General features: G+C 38.7%; 1 protein-coding gene across 2 annotated transcripts; it reads right to left on the bottom strand.

Annotated features, from left to right (window-relative positions):
• Positions 1–7429: 7429 nt before the first annotated feature.
• TRAM1 (translocation associated membrane protein 1) lies at positions 7430–22485 on the bottom strand. 2 transcript variants are annotated; one of them, XM_021543376.2, is made up of 11 exons: positions 22235–22485; positions 19506–19569; positions 18814–18935; positions 18495–18611; positions 17525–17583; positions 17042–17126; positions 14256–14326; positions 14062–14166; positions 13380–13523; positions 12328–12488; positions 7430–8930 (listed from the first exon to the last, which is right to left on the bottom strand). In XM_021543376.2, the coding sequence occupies exons 1-11, from the start codon at positions 22355–22357 to the stop codon at positions 8857–8859; spliced, it is 1125 nt and encodes a 374-aa protein (XP_021399051.1). In that variant the 5' UTR covers positions 22358–22485; the 3' UTR covers positions 7430–8856. The 2 variants fall into 2 exon arrangements, with proteins under 2 accessions (XP_021399051.1, XP_021399052.1); XM_021543377.3 differs by lacking the exon at positions 22235–22485 and adding an exon at positions 21453–21634.
• Positions 22486–23840: the final 1355 nt, after the last annotated feature.

Genomic DNA, 23840 nt, shown 5'->3' with positions numbered 1-23840 from the left:
TAAATTAAAAGGTTTCCATTTAAAATCTCTGGAGCTTTTGAAGCAGAGCAGGCTTGGTGGTGGGGAACAGGGGGTATGTATTCAAGTCCTGAAGGAATCAGCTGTTTCCAGCACAATCTCAGCTCCTGGCTCCTGCTGCATTCCTGCAGGTCTCAGTGCAGCCATTCATCTCCAAAGCGATAGCCAGAGTAAGAGGAGAATGCTTGATATTGTACCTTCTCAGTGTAAGCATTGCAAGCCTTTGGACCTGTTTTTAACTTCATTTCCAGAGATGTGGAGCCATACAAACTGGTGTTTCACACACCTTCTGTCTCAGAGGGCAGTGTGGCTCTGCCAAGCCGTTGATTAGGCCAGTCAGATGCTCAACCCGTCACCATCAGTTTAATGAATTACAAAACAAAGCACATTCATAATTCATAACATGATCCAGAAAGTTTGCCATTTCTTAACAGAGCTACCCAAATCCAGATGTTCAGGAAAATTTTGCCCAGACTGCACCAAAGTCCCAGGAAATTCCTGAAGGAGAGCCATAGTTCTTATTGTTTTTCCAGAGATAGATTTCCCTGTGCTGCTTTTCGGCAGCAAAAGCAATCCTATCAGGACCCAGAACAGCTAGAGCCAATGCAAGATGGTTTTTTTTCTGGGCAGAGAAGGTAAAATTACCCCAAAGACAACTATAAAAATTAATGGACTACACTGTTTTCCAGTGTCACACCAAAACACTTCTTTCTATAGAGAAGGAGGAATGTGTTAAAGAACAAAAAGCTTCCTTATTATTGTAAAAAAAAATTCTGTAGGCTACAACTTTTAACTTGTATTTTCTGAGAAGTTGTTTTAACTATTGCAGGCTAAGTTTTCATACAACTCCTGCAGCATCTAAAGGGATGTGTCCAAAAGCAAAGCTCCCACTGAACAAGTGTCTCCTATTGGCAGATAAAAGCTGAAATTTCAGTACAGGAAACAATTTCATAAGCCTGTCTAACAAATAATTTCATTTTTAAAGCACTAAAAATTGGTGGAAAAAGAGAGAGCAAGTTTTCTGTATTTTCTCCCACAAGTATTCAGCAAAGAAAGCAGCATCTGCCCCAGCACTGTGTACTTGCCTACAAAACTGATCTCAGACAGCAGATGCAATCTGAGGCTTACTTTGCACTCTCAATACTGCTTTTCATCTAAGGTGTCGCTCTTTTGGGCTAAGATAAAAGCTTTAATACTGGATGCCTACAATCTGTTCTCAACCAGAAGTGAGGAAGTAGATTCTTGACAAATTAGGACACCTTCCAAGCCCTGCACAATATAACCCAGGTTTTATTACTATGTCAAAACTACAAGGTACTCGGTCTAATTTAATTCAATGCTCTCATTTCTGAGTTACAGCAGAAATGTTTATTGAAAGACAACAAGTAATTTTCGCTGAAAGGGCAGCAAAAAGAGCGGGCCTTTGGAGATATTCTTGCTGGCTACCAGTCACCCTCAGTCAAACGCAGCTGTCGCAGACTTTGGTGGCCTCTAGTGGCAGTTTTGTCCACATCCCAAACTCATCACATGATTTGACTCCTAAAATTCCATCTGCTCCACTTCCCATCCGTATTTAGTGGACCACTCTAAACCTGGCATCAGAGCGAGCCGATGATACTGAGAGGTGCAGTAGGGGAAAGATAAAGTAGGAGTTGGTACAATCATCTTAGGTGCCATGGACACATCAAGACCTGTCCTCACTACCTACAGTAGATTTTCTGTCACCTGACAGGTATAAAGAGTGGCAAGTAGCTCTGGTTCTTGAAATTATGTGTTTTCCATTGATTTCCTAACACAATGTCTTTTTAAGCCACAGTTTAAGCTATGATGTCTAACAATGAAGTCAAGAACAAGACATGTCTTCATGAAAGACAGATCTTCACTTAACATTGTCTTTCAATTACTTTGAGGATTTAAAAGTTACAAATGCAGGTTTTTAAGAACGAAATATTTAAGTAGTTCAACAGTTCTTCAAAAGCAACAATCTGATGTTTTTCAAACTGAAGTGAATACAGACCTCATGGGATCTGTAGATATTCCCTCTACAATGTACCGAATCAAACCTAATGGAAAGTAACATTCATGGTCAAAGTCCTCCAAAAGCAGTCTAACTTTTCCTAAGTTGGCTACAGTTCTCAGATCCCACCACACTGCCAAATCACCAACAGAGCAGTGTGGAGACTCCAAATCAGGCTGGCTGAAATTTGGCTCTTCTGTATCAGGGACAATGAAGTCCACAAAGGCTTTAAAGGTTGTCAGCTGAGGAGAGTGGACACATTGGAATACCAAGTTCCCAGGCCTCATCAGACACTGCCCAGCACAGCTCTAGGTGTTCTTCATGGTTACTCTCTCAAGCTGAAAAGTGCTACTCAAAGGACACAAAATGCTCCACAAACATAACAGCAAACAAGCCCCTCCTCTTCCCAAGAGGGAGGGCCAATGCAGTTTCTCAATCTGGCAGCAAGTTTGAAAATCAGAACTCCTGATAATTTTGTGCCAATTCCAGCTCTAGCCCGAATTACAAGCCATTCCTCTTCAACCTAAGCAGATTTCCTCTCTCTGGTGTATACCCCCAAACAAAACTCTGTATTTGCCTTTGAGCAGTATCTCCGATGCTGCTGGACTGTAAGCAAGGCCAGAAGCAATTGACATGCTTCCCTTTTTGTAACAGACTATTCAAGACAGTTTTAATTCGATACTCTTTATTATGATATCCAGGAAAACAATAACAAGATGATTGCTTATTACAGCTTCCACAGACTGGGGCTCCAGACCTCGTTGTCCTGGGTACACACACGCGCACGCACACACACGCACGAAAGACAACCCTTGCCACAAGAACTTACAATCTACATAAACAAAACAAAGATAATGATTAATCAAGAAACAAAGAGGAGGAATCACCTGCGTGAGAACATGAGTTAAGTTTTGGCTTGGTTTCTAGTCTGGAGTTCAAGAGTTGAAATTCCTACCCTGTTACAGAATTCTTATTACCACGGGCTGAATATTTATCTGTTGATTACAATGCAAAATACAGTCTTCAACATTTAAAAACAGATATAAAAAGACACAAAGCTCTAGACCATAATTTTTCATGTCGTATACAGCAAAACTACAGTCTAGAGATTCAGAGATCTTAGGTGCCCAGTTTCCTGATGGAGAAAGGCAGTGACAGTGAACTGCAATATGCAAAGAAAAACAATCCAGGAATATCAACTTCTGTTAAACCAGACTGACCAACATTTTTTTTTTTTTTTAATTCAGTGTATCAAATTGCCTAATGCTCTTGTGTGTGGCATGAAGAAGTAACAACTGTGTTGTGATGAATGATAATGCCTGACCTTTAATGTTAACCACAATAAATATGGACAAAGAATGAATACTGAAATGCTATTGAACTATAAAGCTACATTTTAGCCGCTCTGATTCTGCAAGAAGTTTCAAACACAAAAGAAGAAAAAGGAGTTGTCATTTCTGGCACTCACATCATAGACTTGCCATCCTTGAGCTGCATAAAACTAAAGTATCTGTAGAAACCTAAAATAAAAGTGACAGGACACATAGAAAGAGATCAAGAGCAAGTGTATTGGATTCAAAACTAGGCCGTACGCTTTTTTTTCTTTTAACCAGAAATAAAAGTTGTTGCCTTTTGAATTGGCAACATCAAAAGAGTTTCTGTAAAAGGCAGAAAGCAGTCAGCCTACTGCTGCTGCAGCCCAGCACCCCTCACCCGTTGCTCATCAAAGGGAATGGACAGTGGCAGATGCCAACAACAGTCCCATTTCACCCACAACAGCACTTGCTATGTGGATGTGAGCTACATCCAAGCTGTATTGCATTTTATTCATCCTAAAGAGTTTCAGTTCCCATTAAGGAAGTTCTGATGACACTCAACATATGGATGTGTGTGTTTCTTTTGCACATCTGATCCAGAAACACGCCAGCACTGATCCTATTTTAGTTCTGAAGAACACACAAAATTGCTTATTGTGTACAGATTTAGGGTTATCAGATCCAAAACTGAATAGTTCAGGGAGCAGTGTGAAGAGGGGATACTCACCAGACATCCACAACAACAACTTACAGTATATAAAACAACCCCACTGACAAACCAACAAATATGGGCTAATCCAGTGCTCTAAAGATAATCCATAGCTCACAATGTAAGAAATTCAAATATGAGCAATGATAACTGATGTCAGTCCTTTGAAGTATTTTTCTTTTTAAAGGATTTTCTAAATATTCCCCAAGCTTTCATTTTGTAGGACATTCTTATACCCTGCACCAGAAATAACCTAAATATTTGCATAACCAGATTCAGGCATTAAACCACAGCCCCCCCTCCAGATACCATCTCTGTATGCAGGCTCCCACTGGCCTGTAAACATTACAAACATCACCACTGTCTCTACTTTGTGTTCAAGTCCCTTCAATACTGACATTTTCCAGACAGAACAATTAGGACAGCAATGATCACCACTGCACAGGGAGCCTATTGAAACTGCCAATCTCCAACATTTACAACACAAGCCCACAGGGCTGAGTCACAAATGGAACCAAACCCAAGCATGACCTAGGAATCAGCTGGTGAACTTCCTGAAAACAGGAAAACAAAATAAGAGAAACCAAACAATCCTCCCCTCCGTGTACCAAGACTTGCATACTGTGCAATTCTTGCAAAGCTCTGTGGAATACTTCTTCCAGTACATAAAGGATTGATATAGAAAAAAAAACCACCTCATACCAAAAAAGCAAAAAACCCCATAATTTCCTGGCTGTTAAAGAAAGCAATGGTATTTGTTTGATCCAGGACAATCTACATTTTCAAAATCCCTATTTCTACACCGCCAGGATCCTCTTTGCAGGCTTGGAGACCCTGATGACAGATAAAAGGTATTCAGTACAGTAAACCACAATGATTATTTCCCCTTCTCCCACAAGATCTGAAAAAAATCCATTAATACTTCAGGGATTTGGCATGTAGGAATTACCAGAGAGGCCAGGTCCCTTCTGGTACTGGTGACTGGAAGCCTTTAAAGATCTCCCACACTGTAATCTAGTGTAATGTTTAAGCAACATGCTGTTGAAAGGGGCAGCTGCCTTAGAACCTGGTTGATCTTTCCCTGAAACTTTACTTCTTGCTTATAAATAATGACTTGTAAAACTCTGGGGTTGCTATCAGGCAACTAGCCCAATGGAAAAAACCCAAAGATGCTTGTTTTCAGGTGCACCAGCTCCCTGGTCTAGCTCACCACGCAACCAGAAAGGCTCGTACTAGCTAAGGCAAGGGACAGAATAATTCTGGCAGCAACTCACATTACTTTCAGACTAGCATAGCTATGGAAATCCTCTCTTCCCTTTAAAATCAAGTTTTGCCCCCAGCAAAATCAACTCAGGTGCAGTCAGTCAGAAATCTTCAAAAAACAAAGGACTGCACACATGTATTGACCCTTTTTACAGAAGTCCAATTACCTATACCAGAGGACCACACTGCTTATACGATTCTGGGTAGCTTAACTCCATAAACACAACTAAAATTTTCAAAGAAAATGAGTATTTAGAAAAAATACCAAATGCTGATTTTCTAAATGCATTATCTCAACATACATAATTTACCTTCAGCATAACCTAAACTTAGAGGAAATAGCCTATGCATTTTCTCTGCTCAGCAAATTCCTTCACCATTCCTAAGTTTGGACATGGGATCACCAGAAAAACAGTACTTCCAAAGAGTATTTTCACATTCATGAATGATTCACACAAGAGAAATCAGTCTTTGCAACCAGTCAAGGAGAAAGTACCCAGATGAAAACTAAAACTCTGAAAATTAATTTCAGCTGCTCTGCATTCCTTGTTTGTACTTTGAAATTAAATACAACCACTTTAAAAGTAAAATACTGGGTTTGAGAGAATATTCTGGCACATAAAACAAACATATATTTGGGGCTCAAAAAAGGCTTGAAATCATCTGTTGTTAAATCTTGAAAAGTTTTGACAAGATTGGGCGAAGAGAAGGAGATTGAAGAAAAAGAAGCAAACCCAACACACCCTCTCCACCGTCTGTGTAATTATTCAATTCAAATCCATCTAAATGGACAAAACTTTCTCTCTGTGGGACCTGGTAATTGATGAGGATAAATTAACTACTGCCTATTTTATTTGGAGTAGGATATAATAATTAACTCCTCAGTCATTTCCATTTCTAATTTTCTTGATGCCATAATTAAGAAAACATTATTAGACAACTAATCTTCCATCTTACTGAAACCCAGATTACAAGCGAAGAGCCAAAACTTCAAGAACATTTGAAAATCAATTTTAAGCAATCCAAAAAAGTTATCCAGCCAAACAATACTCTAACACTAAAACAAGTAATATCAAACTAGAAATAGAAATCTCAATATCTTCCGTTTATGACTGTTTCCATCCCAAGGCAGATAATTAAAAATTACTGGTATTGCCTCATCAAACACGATAAATATGTATTTTTAGTTATGAGAGAAGAGACAGAAAATACTTCCAGTACTCTAACAAAATTCTAGAACAACTGTTGTTACTTTCTATTATTTGGTAATAGATACCAACAACTCCTATAAGGCAATGATGAATATTAAGCCATTGTGGAAACAAAAGTGCTTTTGTAAATGTCCAAAGGACAAGAATGTCCATCCATAAGGCCAAAAGGAGACAAAAAGCAATGTCAGTAATAACAGTCAAGAATATATTTTTCTGAAGTTTTTGGAAATTAACCTGAAGACATATCAAGACTACTGCATCAAAGAATGAGGTTTACAAGAAATAGTTTGCCTTAGGGAAACAACTATTACAACCCTCAGACTCCTATAAGTCTTGAAGATCTCAAGAAGTACCTTAAATGATTGCTTCGTAATTTGTTCCTCCACCCCTTTATGATTCTTTCAGCCCCAGTACAACCAGATATCCCAAGCAAACTGATTTAGAGCCCAAGCACCAGACTAGACACTTAAAATCTACCCCCTTTGGCTTAAGGTACAAGTTGAGAGCAAGGCACACAGAATCTTTGAAGGTTTTTCTAGAAACATCATACACAAAACATGATTTTGAATAATAAGTATATAATGTACATGGGTTTCTCAAAATTTCCGAGTTCCAGTTTTCCAGTTTTGTGGTCAGGTTGGACAGATTCACAGTTCTACATGGGATGTCACAGGACATGGGACACCTACTCCTACTCAAGCAGACTGGGCATACTAGAGGGCACACTGCCCCAGAGTACTCAAGCTAAGCAAGTACAAGTCTGCCAAGTCCACTTCAGGAGCTGTGAACCAAATACTTGGGAATTGTGTCTGTAATCAGCTGAAACATGTAATAAATTATAATGTAATAACTCTAAACAGCACTAAACAATTTAAGAATGGATAGTTGCTTGTAGTGAGGATTTTGTACTAGAAATGTTTATTCTGAATAGTAAGCAACTGAACTGTAGAAAATACAGAATGCAGATTTATCATTTTGTAGGGTATAAACTCCATTATAAGAACAGTTTTTAATTAAAATTATTTTATTTATCACCTTGATTATTCATAATTACTCCTTAATCAATAAGCAGCTCAATACTTGGGTTAACTTGATAGACTAATTCAGCAACTTCTTCTTAAGACTGCAGTAATTGTCTCACTCATTTTCAAGTGAAACAGGTTGAATTATACCCATTACAAAAGTGTACAGAGGAAACATCTGCGTATTTTACTGGAAAACTAACTGGACAAGTTTTCACATTATATACAATTATGAAAGATAATGGAAAAATTCTTAAATTTAGATTTTTCTAGTTGTAGCAGAGGTCACAATAATTCAGTTTTAAGAAGCTGTAGCTTTTAAATATATTTTCCATAAAAATATATATAGGAGAAATCAAACTATTTCCTAACAGAGATGAAAAAAAAGAAAAGCAGTTAGAATAAAGGAATGTTTCTCATCACTTGATCCATTATCTAATTCCCTCTTCATGGAGCATTGATTGCCTCCCAAAACAAACACAACACATTACAATAACCTCCACCCGTAAAATCAGACAGACAAGTTTTCAAAGAAGGTCCAACGCACACTAATTCTCCAAGATACATACACTTCAAAAGCACAGACAGAAGTGGACAGTGCTACTCAAAGCAATTCTTTCTATGACCATACACACTCCCTTCTAATTTTCAGGTGCTAAAAGCTATACCTCAAAAAGGCGTTGTGCTCCTTCTAAGATATTTCTAACCAACAAACAATAAGACTCTGCAACGTTTCCAATTAGTTCAGTTTTGTTTTAATGATATGGGGCAATTCTTAGAGTAGACATTGTGCAGCTATAGTAACTACCAAACAAAGAGGTCTATTGGTGTGGTCTTGAAATCCCAAATTGAAATGTAAATTTGAGTCAAGGTAATAAACTGAAAATCCAGAGTATCTGAATATGCATACTATGTTTTTACTTCAATTTTGCAATACTTCTTGAGGAACTTGGAAAAAGTGAAGTTGGTAGAACAATATCACCAAGATTACAAAAACTGGAAGGAAATAATACACTGGAACAGTGATCCTCATTAAGTTATTTCATCACAGTAAATATTTAAAAAAGTGTCAATGTGTTTTAAAAAGTGTTGAATCCTCCCCCCAAGTATTTGAAGAGAGATAAACCTTTTTTCTTAGTCAAAATGGTTTTTTAAAAAAAGTTTCTCAAAACAACAGCAATAATCAAAAAACATGAATTGTATTTTCTTTAATCCATAATATCTCTAGTGCTGAAGGGCCATCCATGTAAAAAGCAGATTCTTTGGGGACATTAGTCAATTAACTTAATAAAACCCAGTTTTACGAGGATTTATCCTTCCTGCTGCGAGGCGAGTCTGCTCCATTTGAGGTCACTGTTCCATTTATTCCATTTTCTAGAAAAAAAGAAGAAAACACTTTTCAAATACAGTGAGACCTTTATATTTTAGTACATTTTTGTAGGTCCTATACAAACAGACTTTAACTTATTTTCTGATGTACCTTCTTGGTTAAACCTCTTAATTATCATTCAGAGCACAACAGTATAATGAAGTTTCTTCAAAGTCCAATATTTAAAGTTTATTACAATAAATTCCAGTTTCCTGTTGTGGCAAGACACTGAAATGTGCCCATTATATGCATCTAGACTGAAAATCAAGACCAGTTATGATATTTTAGAAGATATTCTGTGAAAAAGTAAAGTACAACTTGAGATGAGATGGTTCAGTGAAAATTTGGAGACACAGTGTATACAGAGTTCTCTGCTACAGGTCTTAATTATTTATCCCACCTACCTCATAATTCTTGCTAAAATTACACTCCTTTGCTTACCATCACAAGCATTTGATACATAGAGGAAATCCTTTCTACACAGATACACTCACAATTTTTAAAGTATATACTTTAACATACAGAATCCATTTACTTTATTATGAAGATATTTACATAGATAAGACAGACAGAAGTAAAACACTAGTTCATATTTGCAATGAGTATGTGTAGGTGGAAAGAGATCAAGATCAGGCACCTAAGAACACAAAGGTACATGAGATGATAGTTTGTGTTTAGATTTAGGTGTTTATCATTTCTTATTTATGCTATAATCTCATAGGTAGTGAGTTCTGTAGTTTTTTACTAATAAAGTATGAAATGGTTAACAATTACTTGTTATAAGGTTTTTTAAGGTTAAACTATTTAATTAAGAAATTATACTTAAATTATTTTCACTTTTAATCTAATAACTAATTACTCAAAGTCTGCAATGCGGATTTTTTTTCTAATTACAAAATACTATTTAAACATAAGAAGAAGAAAGAAGAAGGTAAAGAAGAAGGACTAGCTTTTACTTTGCTTTACAACTTCCATCTTGTTCTATATATATTATTTTATTTTAAAATGTCAAACCCTAAGTTTTTTACCTTGTGGTATTACACACTTCTAATTAACTATGCACTCATAACCCTAGTGTTATCAATTCATTTTGGAAGCCTTCTCTATGGCTTCAGGTCAAATGTTGTGCTCTCCTGGGAGTTACAGTGTGTCAGCACAGAAAGTCTAAAATTCTCAGCATCCAGAACTCTAACACCCCCTTTATCCAGTTTCACCAAAACCAAGGGAACAGATGTTGCCTGACAGTAACTATATTTATAAAACAGATCTAAAGAGCACAGTGCATAGCCAGCTACAATGCTTGCAGCCTAACATCTCTGCTCTGACTCATTCTGACTTCAAGCAACAGCTGCTGGTTTTTTGGATGCTTTAAAACAATTATATATATTTATATATTTTTACAAAAGACTGGGTAAACTTATTTTTTCCATCTGCAGAAGTGCTGAAGGTCACTAGAGTGTGGACAGTCTACAAAAAGAGGTGTTGGCCTCCCTCTTTCTCCCAGGACACCCAAATGCTCCCATTTATGCAAACAAGCAACAAAAGAAAATAACAATGACAACCACACATGAGCATGAGACCAGACACAAGCCCAGAGTCTGTTTAGAAACTTACAAACAATTAATTAGATCCAAGGTAGCTAACTGAAATCATATTTTCTTAAACAGTTTAGGTAAAACAACAAAGAACATGAATCAGTACGTGGCTGTATATCCCACCTACATCACCAGCAGGATTTTTTACTGTCATTTATTGTGTTTGGCGTAGACTAAAAGTACCATATTTTATTGTGCCATGGCTCTCAAAAACCATTCAGCCACACACACACAAAAAAAGTGTTTTAAACAGTTCAGTTGCATATATTACTCTTTCAAAAATTACTGCATTGCTACACCCTATGTATGTGTTCTGAACAAACAATGTAACAGGAGTATTCAAAACAGAAGAATTTGAATGACCTGAGTTCTTTTACATTCATTTAAAAGAAGGAATAAAATTCTTCAATGTTCAAGACAGGAATAGTTAAATTATCTTGTGAATTAAACCACAACTCTAATTAACTGACTTTTTCACTATTTGTTTACCACTTGCAAGTCCCCACTCAAGTTGGGTGAAACCCAGCAGATTCAATAAATTACATGAATGAAATAGATTAAGAGATTTTAAGAAACTATTGCATTTCTGACTTCCTGATCAAGGCACATATTTCAAAATATTTGACATAAAACATTTAAATTAAAAAAAAAAAACCCAACCATAGTGATAAGGCCATGAACATGAAGCTCTGATTAAACAGGACACTTACATAGGAAACTACCTTCACTCAATTTAAAAGTAAAAAATCCAGCTGAATTTTCAGATAAAAAAAACCCCAACAGTACACAAAAGCCAAGTTGTGATAATTACAAATTGTCTAAAGGGAGTGCAGCAGTACTCTAAACCACATAATTTTAATAAAAACATAAACTTGGGAGAAATAAAAAATTATTGATCTCCCACCACAAATCTCAGTTCTCAGTGCAAATGGTCTTGACACACACACTACTTTCAATATATCAAAAAATGGAATAGATTGGTAATACATGATTGGGAGCAAATGATCATGCTGAAGAAAGCTTTTGAAACAACTTCTGCCATTTCAAAAGGGTGCAGAAGTTATTCATGCTAGCAGTTAAATACACTGGAGTTGAACTGTTGGTGTAATAAATATGCTGAAGTACAGGGATTTAAATTTTTTTTTTAAAAGAGCATATAATTTTTTCTCAGAGGAAAGAGCATTCTGTTCATCTTTCATACCCTTTCTACAAAAAAAGGTGTGACATAATTAAAAAATCAAACCTGGACTCTTCAGTTAATTTCCAAATGCTTCGATACAGGTTTAGAGTAGTAAGGTGTTATTACCTTTCCTTAAAGAACTACCAATTTCTGTTTTTTGTAAAAACAGTCCAACAGAAAACTTTTTACTGGGTGGGTCATCAAACTATCTCTTTGCTCTAAACCCTCAGAATTTTGTGGCAATGAAAAAGAAGCTTGAAATCCATGGCAAGAAAATTTTACAAATAAGTGTCTAACAGAAGAGATCTAAAATTGCATCTGTTTTCTTTATATAAGAGAACAAAATATAAGTATGACACATTTTGTTCATGTAATGAAATTAAAGAGCATAAAAATATCATGCTGCATTAACTTAAAAAACCACAGTAATTCCTTTATTTGGGAAGTTAGAAAACCCAACAATATAGAGTGGTTTTTCTTAAAAATCAATTCTTCCCACAGTAAAATTCCCCAGGACTGCTTCTCTAGCTGAGTCATCTCACTTACAAGTTAAACACAAAATGCTTCTTTAGCGACCTGAAGTTGGTTTTGAGAAGTCAAAGGAGCAGAAAAACTGAAACTACAAACCTCTTTCTTTTCTGGAGTTCTTTCCTTTAGCTGATACAAACTTCTTTTTCACTGTCTGAGGCTGAGAAGAAGAATGCTCTCTCCACCTCCGAAGCTGGAAATTAATGAACTTCCACATCATAAATGCTTGGGTCATGCAGATGGAGGCAAGCACACTGATTCTAGAAACAAATAATAGGCAAAGTTTTATCATAAGTTTGCCTCATTATTCAAACAGAAAAGGAAGGTAGAAAACCTCAGGATTTTTGGCAAATTCTGCCCCTTCCTCCTGGTAATGTCCATTTTCTAAGCCAAGAGTTCTCTTGCATAGGGCTAACTGGGCTTAAGCACAGATGATCAAAAACAGATATAGAGTGATAGTGAAATCTTTGCCCATCAAAACTGACAAGTACTAGGTTTCTTTCCTACTATCTTTCTCAGAATTACTCTCAGGGTACCAGGTAGTACCAGCTGAAAATGGTGTCAAGAGTGTCTTGCAGCTCAGAGTATCAATTTTGCAAGGTAATGCTGACAGCTGACATTATCAAAGTTTCAATAAGTTCATTTTCTGCAGTCATAAGAAGGGCAGCAGCAATAGGAGCCATAACAAAGGCAGAGAAAGGCAGAGAAAAGGCAGAGAGCCAAAAGGTAGAGAGCGAGGCAGTAATCTGCAAATGAGACCAAAGATGCTCTGGGCACAAATACCTTGACCTCTAAGATAGCAATCATATTTAGAATTAAATTTACTAACTTTAAAGCATTTGAAAGCAGTGTCTGTAATATATTCCTATTAATTCTGTTGGTTTGGTTTTGATTTTTTTTGGTTGCTTGGGGATTTTTTAACAAAAAGAAGAAGGGTAACCAGTTACAGATTTCTCAGCTGTAGACTAAATTCAGTCAATTAATTTCACTGTGCCTTAAGTTTCTTACGTAAGTTATTCCTATTGATCACATTGGTTGCATGAAAACACTCAATCATTCAGAATGACTGGCATTAGTACCATACCACTTACATTGTGTATTTAACATGCGTTTAGAGCACATGCTTAAGAACTGTTCCAGATTTACTATACCTAACAGCCAGGATATTAAAGTTCCCAGTACTGAAATTCAGCTGCTGATCTTCTGCTCTTGCCAGTCCAAAGCCAAAAGTGAGGACTGAGAGAATCAAGGTGAGAAGCCTTCCCAAAACAAAAAGAACTGCCCACAGTGAAAATCTAGAAATAAAAACACCACAAACACTAAATAAACTTTCCATTCAAAACACATGCACTAACAATGCAAATGCTTACCTTTCACCATGCAAATTTCTTTGAAATGTAAGAACTTACCTAAATACATGATTTTGAACCTCTCTTAAATGCATCTTGTATTATGTTATGAAAACTGATTTCAACTCAATGGAAAGTGCTTTGCAGTACTATTAGAACAAAAACACATTTTTAGTTCCTACAGAGCTGGCTGTATTAGCAATCTATCCTGTTCCTTTCTCTACAAAATGTAAAAAAACTCCCACATACATTGAGAGATTTTATTTCATTTAATATTGCTATTAATATTTACTTAAATAGGCTAAAACAAAGTAGAAAGTATGGTTTAGATGGTTTAGAAATATAAGTACTAACACCAGTCTGGACAACTGTGGTTGCTTAAGAAACACTGTTTGAACTCCTTGTAATTTTGGTTTCTGGTTAGTTAAGTACAGAAGGCTCTAAAACAGAAATTACAAGAATTTTAAAAATAAAGACTATTTACCCTTTCTGGTATTTTTCATCACTGAAGTAGAAAAGACGGGATATGTGGAAAAGAAATTCAACGAAGTAATGCAACACCAGAAGAACAAGCCCAAGGTGGGTCAGACTATCAAAACAAATAAAACAAACATTCAGATGTTGTGTTAGATATTTAAGGCAAAGAATGGAGTCAGCAAAAGTTTACAATTGACTTACTTCAGGAGATAGGCTCCAGCAATATGAAAGAGGTAAAGTCCAATGTAGACAATCTGGCGAAAGATATCTTCCTATTTGGAAGAAAAAAGTGACCATGTGTAATATACAACGTTACACAGCACTGTACTATGTTATCTGTTATTACAAACTATTCCCTAGTCTTGGAAATTCTTCCTGGTGTATCAGCTACCTTAATGTGCTCTGGTCTGGCACTGAACCACTCAGCCTGGAACATCTAATTCCACACATAACTTATTGCCACTTACCAGTCATAGTATCTTACATATGCTACTGTGAGAAAAGGCATCACACATGGAAAGATGCTTTTAAAAAGGATCCACTTTTATTTGTAATGACCACTGTGAATATATACAAGTTATTACATTTCTTACTTTGTAAGTATTACTGTATCATCAGATCCTACATTTCCACATGTTCGCTGCCCATCAAATTGTCAGATTGCTACAGAATAAAATAACAGTCTACGAATCAAAATGAAAAGTTTTCCAAGTGTTGACATACATTTTAAAAATTCAAGGCCATCCAAAATTCTGGCACACTGTTTCTGGCAGATACAGAGGATATTGTTACTAACCAGTCATGCTAAAGCACATGGTCCCGCTTTAAGTCAGGCTTTAGTTAGCCCTATTAAACTAAACACTTCATGGAGATGAAATAATAAAGAGGAAGACACACAGCACATGGAAAGCAGATTGTGCCATCTGTGAACAAAAGAACTCCTGAAGTATGCCAGATCACAATAAAAATCTCTTTTGGAGTGGTAGCAGAGTACATTCAGTTGTGTTTACATGAACTTCTTTTTGGAAAGATTCTCTAAACTTCAAGCAAGGATCTTTGGCTTTATCTTGTAAAAAGGGCCTAAAATTTTAATCTTACAAGAGTTACACTATGTTATTCAATACTCAGTATCACATCAAACAAATCCACAGAATCAAATAATTATGACAAGAGCAAACATCACATTCATAACACACAAAGAGTAAGAAAACAGGTGAAGAAAGACCTATTCTAAATTACTGAAAGAAAATGAAAAATTGGTTATTTCAGATAAAGACACAGTAAGTACATATGGCTCAGTTTCTCCATGCACAACCAGGACCAGCCTACACTTTAACTTTAGAACTGAGATAACATTTAAGCAGCCCATGCTGCCTGCTTAGACAAACTGTCAGACTGCAAGCCTTGTTTCAAAATAATGCACGAGGTATACATGACTACAGAGGAACCAGAGCTGAGAAGTTCTTTTCTTGTTTATGTCAGCAAAACAGGTAACTAGGCCTGAGTAAAAGTAGCCAGTTTGTTCAAGAGAAGGAATAAGGCTAGTAAGCCAAGATGGCAGAGGTTAAGCTGTGGTTGAAGAAATATCAACTATGCTAAAACAAATGAATTATTACTCTTTAAACTTCACGCAAAAGTCAGAGGGCACAATTTCAAGCAGTGACCAAGTAAAACACTACTATTCAACATACAGCACTTAGGCCACTTGTGACAGCTTTCTTGAAGTTCCCTAAAGAAAAATCTCCACACTTGGCTGTGAAGTCAAATTTGGAAGGTATCACAAGAACAGTAAGAGAACATCAGCTGCAGTGCTTCTACAAAAGAGTAGTTATAGTGCAATTGAGCAGCCTAAAACCAGTGCATTTTGTTACTATTTAACTAAGCCTCTTCTAGGCTCCAGTACAAAGACCTGTGCTTATGTAACACCTATGCTTCATTTTCTTGAATAAAGCAGAACCAGCAACAGAGATGCAACCTAGTCACAAAGCAACAACAGTCACAGAATGCTTTGGGCTCAATGATACCTTTGTAGATCACTCAGTCCAACCTCTATACCATGGACACCTATCACTTGACCAGGTGGTTCAAAGCCCCATCCAGCCTGACCGTGAACACTTTAAGTAAAAAAAAATCCACAACTCTGAGCATTGTGGTCCAGTTTCTCACCATGTTCACCATAAAGAATTTCTTCGTATCTACTCAACTTTTCAAAACCTTCTAAAATCTCCTCTGAACTCTTTCAAAAACTTCCTTGTCACTACAGACCCCAATAAAAAGTCTCTCTCCATCTTTCTTATAAACCCCTTTGAAACAATGAGAGGGCACAATAAGTCCTCCATGGAGCCTTCTCTTCTCCAGGAGGAACAACCCCAACTCTCTCTGCCTGCCTTCACAGAAGGGGTGCTCCAACCCTCTGTTCATCTTCCTGGCCCTCCTCTGGACCCACTCAAACCAATCCATACCTTTCTTGTGCTGGGGACCCCAGAGCTGGATGCAGCACTCCAGGGCAGTCTCACCAGAGCACAGCAGAGGGGCAGAATCCCCTCCCTTAACCAGCTGGTCACTGCTTGTTATACAGCCCAGGGGACACCTGTTTTTTTGGGGTGCAAAGGTACATTGCTAGCTCACATCTCATTGTCATCCACCCATTTAAATGCTATTTAAGTCAAATCCCAGACTTTCATACTCCTTTGATGTATAGAATTTTTCACAGTTTATATTCTACACCTATATCATGATTCAAGAAGCAACTATGATTTCAATGAGCCTATTCAGACTATCAACTCAGAAAAAAAACAAAACCCCAAGAGTTGAAAAGAAAATATCACAATCACCTGCTTGAGAGAAAATTCTTTCAGTGGATGGAAACACTAGTGATTTTTATTTACACAACAGATATTTGGCAATTTTACTGCAATTAAGATTTAACTGGAAAGAAAAAAAGCCACCTTGCTCTGGAGTTCCTCCCATTTATGTTTTGAACTTACTTTTTTAGTTTTCTGAAAGTACAATTCAGGAAAAGCATGAAACCAATATGCCAACTGTAAGATGTAGAAAAACTTCATTTGAAACCTGCACAATACAGCAAGAATTGAAGAATATTATTTATTATGAATAAGCTTAAAACATTGCAGAAGCTTCTAGTGAACTCATTTTATCACTGTCTCTCAAAAAAAAAAGAAAAAATACAGATCCTTCATGCCAGCCAAGCTTAAACTAATATCTCTAATAAAAAAATCATTCAGACAAAGCTTGCAAAAATGGAATTCTTTACATAATAGTCTACATAAAAAGAACTTTGTATGCTACAAATTGTTAAAGAATCGAGCCCACATAAATAAAACCAAAACCACATTAGTGACTATTATATTTTTACAAACGACTTGCTCTGCACAGATTGTACATGATACACCCTAAGCTTAAAACACTCCCTCCTCTCCCCCAGCAACCCTCAAAGGAAGAGGCCTTACGGAATCAGAGCGTGCGGATAGTCCCTCCACAGAGAGGTTGGATCTGATATATAGTTCTCCTAAAAAAAAACCAGAACAAACAAAAACTCCAAATAAACACTCCAAGATGTTACTTTCTTGTCAGAAATAATGACTGGGTGTACATATATACATTTATGTATATACAAGTGTTTACACACAAAAAATATTCACATATACACACACAAATAAAAGTTGCAGACCCATAAATTTTATTTTTAAAAAATCCCCAAGAAATCACAAATAAACAAAAATCAAACCAACCAGAAAACAAATCCCCAAAACAAAAGCCAGTTGCATGGGCTTAAGAAAATAAAAAGCAAGCAAACAAATCAGGTGATTTTTCAAGATAGAACGTCCTTATGAGATGGAAATTATTCCAGGATTACTACAGCCACAAGTCTTCTCTTGTAAACTGCTGACAAACTTTGAACTTAACTAAGAGAAAGAAAGGTTTTCCAGGAGTTATGTTAAAATAAAGAAAGAAAGAAAAAAAGAAGGCATAGTCTTCCCTTTCTATGAGCTAAACTTGTATACATCCAGCCACTAGCAAAGAGCATGTCACCTAAAAGCACACAGAGACCTGAGGTTACAGCAATTTGTCATATACCCATTCCTTAGGCTCTCCTTAGCCTCTGCTATGTATGGTGTTTTCAAAACATTTATTTTATGTTAATAAACCAATACAAAAAAACCTACAGAGAATTAAATACCATAGTAAAGTTAAATAGCTTTATCTCATTCAGTTTGACAGTAAATCTACTCAAGACTGAGCAACAGTAAATTACTGACTTTATAGCCAGCTATGACTAAACAGAATCCTTAAACTTGTCCCCACTTTAAAAATAAAGCCTGCTAAAACCAGAAAAATAAGCCAAAACCATATTTATCATCAACATTAAGTGAATTTTTTGAAATCTCACAACAGAAACAGAAGAGAAAGCATACTTACAGAGACAAGAATACTCGTTCCCCAAACACAGGAGAAGAGGTAGAATGCACTGAGTTGCCCAGACTCATTGAACTTGCTATGCTTTGTTTTTGAAAAGTGCATTTTCCTGTTAATTTTCTGAAATGAAAGTCCACTGTTATTTATATGCTGCAGTACTTCACATTTATTTGGTAACTGCATTATAGTACCCAAAAGTTTTAATGCATGTTTTTACAGTTAAAAATTTTAATGCAGAAGTTTACTTTTAAGTTAATAGTCTTAAAGTCTAATGAAAACCCGACAATTATCTCGATGAAAAGAATTAATATTTTGTACTTACATCCAGTACATACTCCTGAATTATAGCATGTATGATTATTGCTACAAGCATGTAAAAGAAAATTGTAGCCAAGTCTTTGATGCCATAGTAATAGAGAGAGATTGTTTCTGCAGATTGTTCTTCTGAAAGACAAAGAGAATTAACTGTTAGGCACCAATACAGTTTAATGGTTCATAAGTTTATTTCTCAGAGTCAGACTTTTTAGACAGAAGTAGTCAACTGAACAAATAAAAGTCAAATTAAACTGCCACTATGAACTAGGTCACTAGACTGCTTATAGTTATCTTCTCTATCAATTTGACTCTGGAAAGGTGCTATAAAACTAAAAACTTAAGTGCACTTAGGAAGCTTACCCAAATACACTAAAAGTGGACAATAAAAATGTTAAACTATCACCCCACTTTGAGTATTAAAAATTATCACCTGCAAAGCCAGAGTAAGAATTCATGTGAACTTATCTATCTACCAGTCAGATGGTGTTTCAGGGCTAATGACGAATCCAGAAGAACACAAATATTTTCTCTAACTTAATTAGTGAAAAGAGTGTTTTAACAAAAATAAAGTGAAACCCTTGAAAGCTGGTCATTATCTATTGAAATGGACAAGTTCCCTTCCTGTCAAGTCTAGGAAGCATGGCACACTAATAAGGCCTGATACACTGTCTTCTAACTAGCCTCCTGTAAGATACATACCTGTGGCAGGAATGGTAACATTATACTGAAGTGTAACAAAAATGACAGCTGCTTTTGCTGTAATCTAAAAGAGAAAAAAAACAAAGGTGCTGTAAATTCTCATGGAAACAAACTACATTAAACTGAAAACATTTGCCCATAGTTTTGGCACCCTTGCCCAGCACGTTTGTCTCCTCCCAAAAAAACTGACCAACTCCCATTATCTCACAACTGCACCTGACTTTCCAAGGGCAGCACACACAGCTTGGTCTCTATAGGTTTGTTTTCAGAATACTCAACCTGCCAAATGAAAGATCCTTGAAAATGTTACTTACATACAGCTTTTCCTGCAACACTAAAATGATAACACATGCTATAATTCTGTCTTTAGTCCATATGTTTTTTTACATTAACACAATTTGCAATATCATGGAGTCCCTAGACCATGATGTATTCAGCAATGGCTGAGAATAAACTTTATTTAAAAGTACTTTTCTTATTTGACAAAATTTGTGAGTCAGTTATCATATTCATAAATCTGTGGGTGATCTGAAAAATGCAGACAGGGAAGGAAAAAAGGCATAAAAACCAGAAAACAATTTCAGGCCAGTGGGATACCAACTCAGTACAATTTCCATTCTTTTGACCCCGGGGATCCTTTGGCAAGAAGCATAAAACAAATTTAATTAAATAGCAGTAGTGGTACTACCCCTTTATGATGAGCTGTAAGAAAAAACAGAATGAATAAAAACAGTTTGAAGAGAAGATATTGTCCTAATAGCTTTCTTTGAGGAGGAGGGTGGGGACATTCTAAAATCCCCAATATATAAGATGGAGTACAAGTTATTATTTGTCAATAAGCAGAAGCTCGTTTTTTACTATAACACATCTTCACTGAATCTCAACATGAATCAACATGCCCTAAATGAGAGGGAAAAATAACTGTGCTTCACCATATTCATATCAGATAGTTTCTCATTGCTGTAAAAAGCCAGCATCTATGCAGCAATTAATAGGGCTGACAAAAAACCCTTAAGTAATCCTGGAAGGGTATGTTGAGTGTCTGAAGATAATGACTAGGTTACTAGCAGCATTAATTATTCACAGGAAGTGAGATTTTTAAAACCAGTGCTTCATCAACAAGCCCTAAACTTTCTATGAAATCCTGAATACGTGGCAGACTGTTCAGACCACGTAACTTCAGAGAATCCAACTAGTTTGCTCAAATTAGTGAAGTTGCCTTGGGCTCCCTATTCATCAAGGGAGCACTCAGAGGACAATTCGAAACAGTACTCAGTTCTGAACTGCCCTTTGAAGGCTCTGTCAGCTACTCTCAATACTGGAGTTGTACACGTCAGGCAATGTAAACACCTTACCATACCAACATTAACCGCAGCAAATGATTTCCTGTATCTGTATCAAAGCATTAAAGAAATTGCAACATACCACATCTGTACCAACAATGGCACATGGCCTTTTTACACTGCGTTAGAAAACACAGTGGATTTAAAAAAACGGAAACAAAAGAATTCAGCACATTCAATCCCTCAAAACCTCTAAACCTACCAGTAATACTGTTAATACAGTAAGCCTGATGTAGGCACAAAAAGAAACAGTTTAGGTTTACCTCTTTAACTTCATTCCCCAGAAAATCACCATGTAACAGTGCTTTGCTGATTTTTGATAGCAAACCCAAAAACAACAGTGTAGCTGGTCCTCCCTGTTTTCACTTTCTATCTACTTCCTAACTCCGCTGGCCTTTAGTGCTGAGCTGTACCAACAGCTGGACGAAACCATCGTGAAAACCATCCCTATAACAAAAAGGTCCATAAGCCTTAACAAATGTCTGAAATAAACGTCTGAACAAATGCCTAAAATACCAGAAACATTTAGTCAACAGTGTCTTAATTTGACGATCAGCGATCTTAGATCACTGATAACATTTTGGCAGTCATACAGGTAAGTTACCTTTCCAGCGCCAAAAGGCACGTTTTAAAGCATCTGCATTCAACATGGGGGCCCAGAGAGCGGAGGGCCTGCAGCAGAGGCAGCCCTCAGGCCGGAGGGAGAGCTCGCCCCCGCCGCTGCCGGACCTCGGCGCATCTCCGAGGCGGGAGGAGGCGGCGGGGGTGCCCGGCCCAGCCGCCCGGAGCCCCGGGATGCTCCGCGGGCGGGGGCGCGGGCAGGGGAGCCGAGCGGTGGCCGTAAGGACACGTCACCGCTGCTGTCCCTTCCCTCCCCGCCGCGCCGCCCGCCGGGAGCCGTAGTGCCGGCGGGGCCGCGCACACAAAGAGCGGAGCGGGGGATCGGCGCCGCGGCCGGGCCTCGCCCCCCGCCCCCTCCCTCCCTCCCGGCTGCCACGTAACCCCGCCGCCCGCAGGAACTCCCGCCGCCGCGGCGGGGAAGCGGGACCCGGCTCCTGGCGGTAGCCGCGGCTGCGCCTGTCCGAGCCGAGCCGGGGAGAGGGGCGTTCCACCCGGGGAAGCGGGGATGCACTGCGGGGAAGGTGCCCGCGGTGATCCTCGGGCGGTGCGGCGGGGCGGGGGTCGGCTCCTGTCCCCCCGTGGGCCGGCGGGCAGGTGCGCCGGGAGGCGGCGGCGCTGACCGGGAGCAGCCGCAGGGTTCTGCCGCAGCCCGCACAGCCTCCCCTGCTGCCGCGGAACTCCCGCGCCCTGTCTCTCCTCCAGCCTCCGCTGGAGTGGGAGGAAGCGGGAAGAGGACCCCCGGCGGGGGCGTCGGTGCCGCCTCACCTCGAACATGAGCCCCAGCAGGAAGATCATGGCCATGCAGGACACGATGTCCGCATGGTTCTGCACGATGAACTCGTGGCTCAACACCGGCGGGTTCTTGTTGCTCTTCTTGCGGATCGCCATGGCGGGCCGGGAGCTGGGCGCCGCCGCCGCCTCCCCGCTGCCAGCACAGCTCCTCTGGCCGCGGCCAGGAAGAGGCGGAGGGGAGGAGGCGGCCGCGCAGCCGGGGAACGGCAGCGCCGCCGCTCCGCTTCCCCCGCCCCGCCGCCAGCAGCGCCCCTGCCGGCCGGCGGCGCCTCCGCCCGCGCTCCGCCCGCCAGTTCAAACCCACCAACCCGGGGCGCGGCAGCGCGGGCCGGCGGAGCGCGGCCGTGTCGCGGCGCCCGGGCCGCGGTGCTGCAGCGCCGGCCGGATGCTCACTGGCGGCAGCCCGAAGCCCGCGCTGCGCGCCGGCAAAAAGCCCCAGCCAGAAGAGAAGGCTCCTGTCAGGTTAAAACGATGAAAGAAGAGGTCTGAGAAATGAACGCTGATCCAAGCTGAATTCAGAGGTTCTTAAACCCTCGCAAAATTCGTGCTATCTTTGTTAAAACTTCTGTTTGGCAGATAATCCTCGTGGATATTTGGAAAAGAAATATCAAGAAACTGACTAATTTATAGGTGAAATTCAGTGTTGTTAAAATGACTTTTGCTGCCGGCAGCTTATGAGTGAATACAGGGCAAGAAATTAAGGCGCAGCTATTAGGTATTGCTTTGCTTTGCCAGAATTGAGAGTGTGGACCAAATTCATTGTGTGAGCTGTTTAAAAAAGGTTCATTTCTTCTAACTGCATGGAGCAGTGACTCATGGAACAGCTTGATCAGTGCAAGATCAGGTTTTTCAACTATGAAACACCTTCATCAGCTGTGTAGATGCTCAAAGAATTTCTATGAATTTATAACGAGACAGCTATATTTGGTGCCTGGAGATGTAGGACACTTAAAAATACAGAAAAAGCTACAGAAAAAATTTCGCTTCACAGCTGGATATTTTTTTAAACAGGAGCCTTGATATTTTAATCCCAAAATGTTTTGTATTCTATAAATGCCTTAATCCTCTGAGTGTACCAGTACTGTGTAAATGTAAATTAAGCACGACATTATTTCAACAACATCAATGTGAATGTGTATCTCTGATTGCATACAGTATAGTCATGGATGGAACATACTGTACCTGTGAAATACAGTGGGTTGGATTAAAAATTGGACTCTATTTTGCAGTATAAGTTTGCATCTATTTCCCACCTCAGATTTCAAAGAAATCAGGTCATCTCATCTCCAAGAAGATAACAAACAAGACTTAAGTGGAACAAGTCATGCTTTCCTCAAGCTTTAATCAGCAAGTGCCTGGCTAGATATCCTGTCATACAGGCCCCTCAGTTTCAGCTGGGCTGTGTGTCAGTCCTGATGATACACTGTAAACTGCTACACTGAAATGGAAAACAAGGCAACCTGTTGCCTCACCTGAAGTTTCCGCACCTTCCTTTTATCAGGAGTTTCCTCTTCTCTTTAGGCACTTTAGGCAAAGTGGGATGGTCAGCCCTCAACCTTCTGTTTGGCACGGGTGGCTG

The sequence above is a fragment of the Lonchura striata genome, chromosome 1 (assembly GCF_046129695.1).
Source record: "Lonchura striata isolate bLonStr1 chromosome 1, bLonStr1.mat, whole genome shotgun sequence".
Lineage (NCBI taxonomy): Eukaryota > Metazoa > Chordata > Aves > Passeriformes > Estrildidae > Lonchura > Lonchura striata.
The sequence above is the reverse complement of the archived record's forward strand: the minus strand, read 5'-3'. Positions and strand labels throughout refer to the sequence as shown.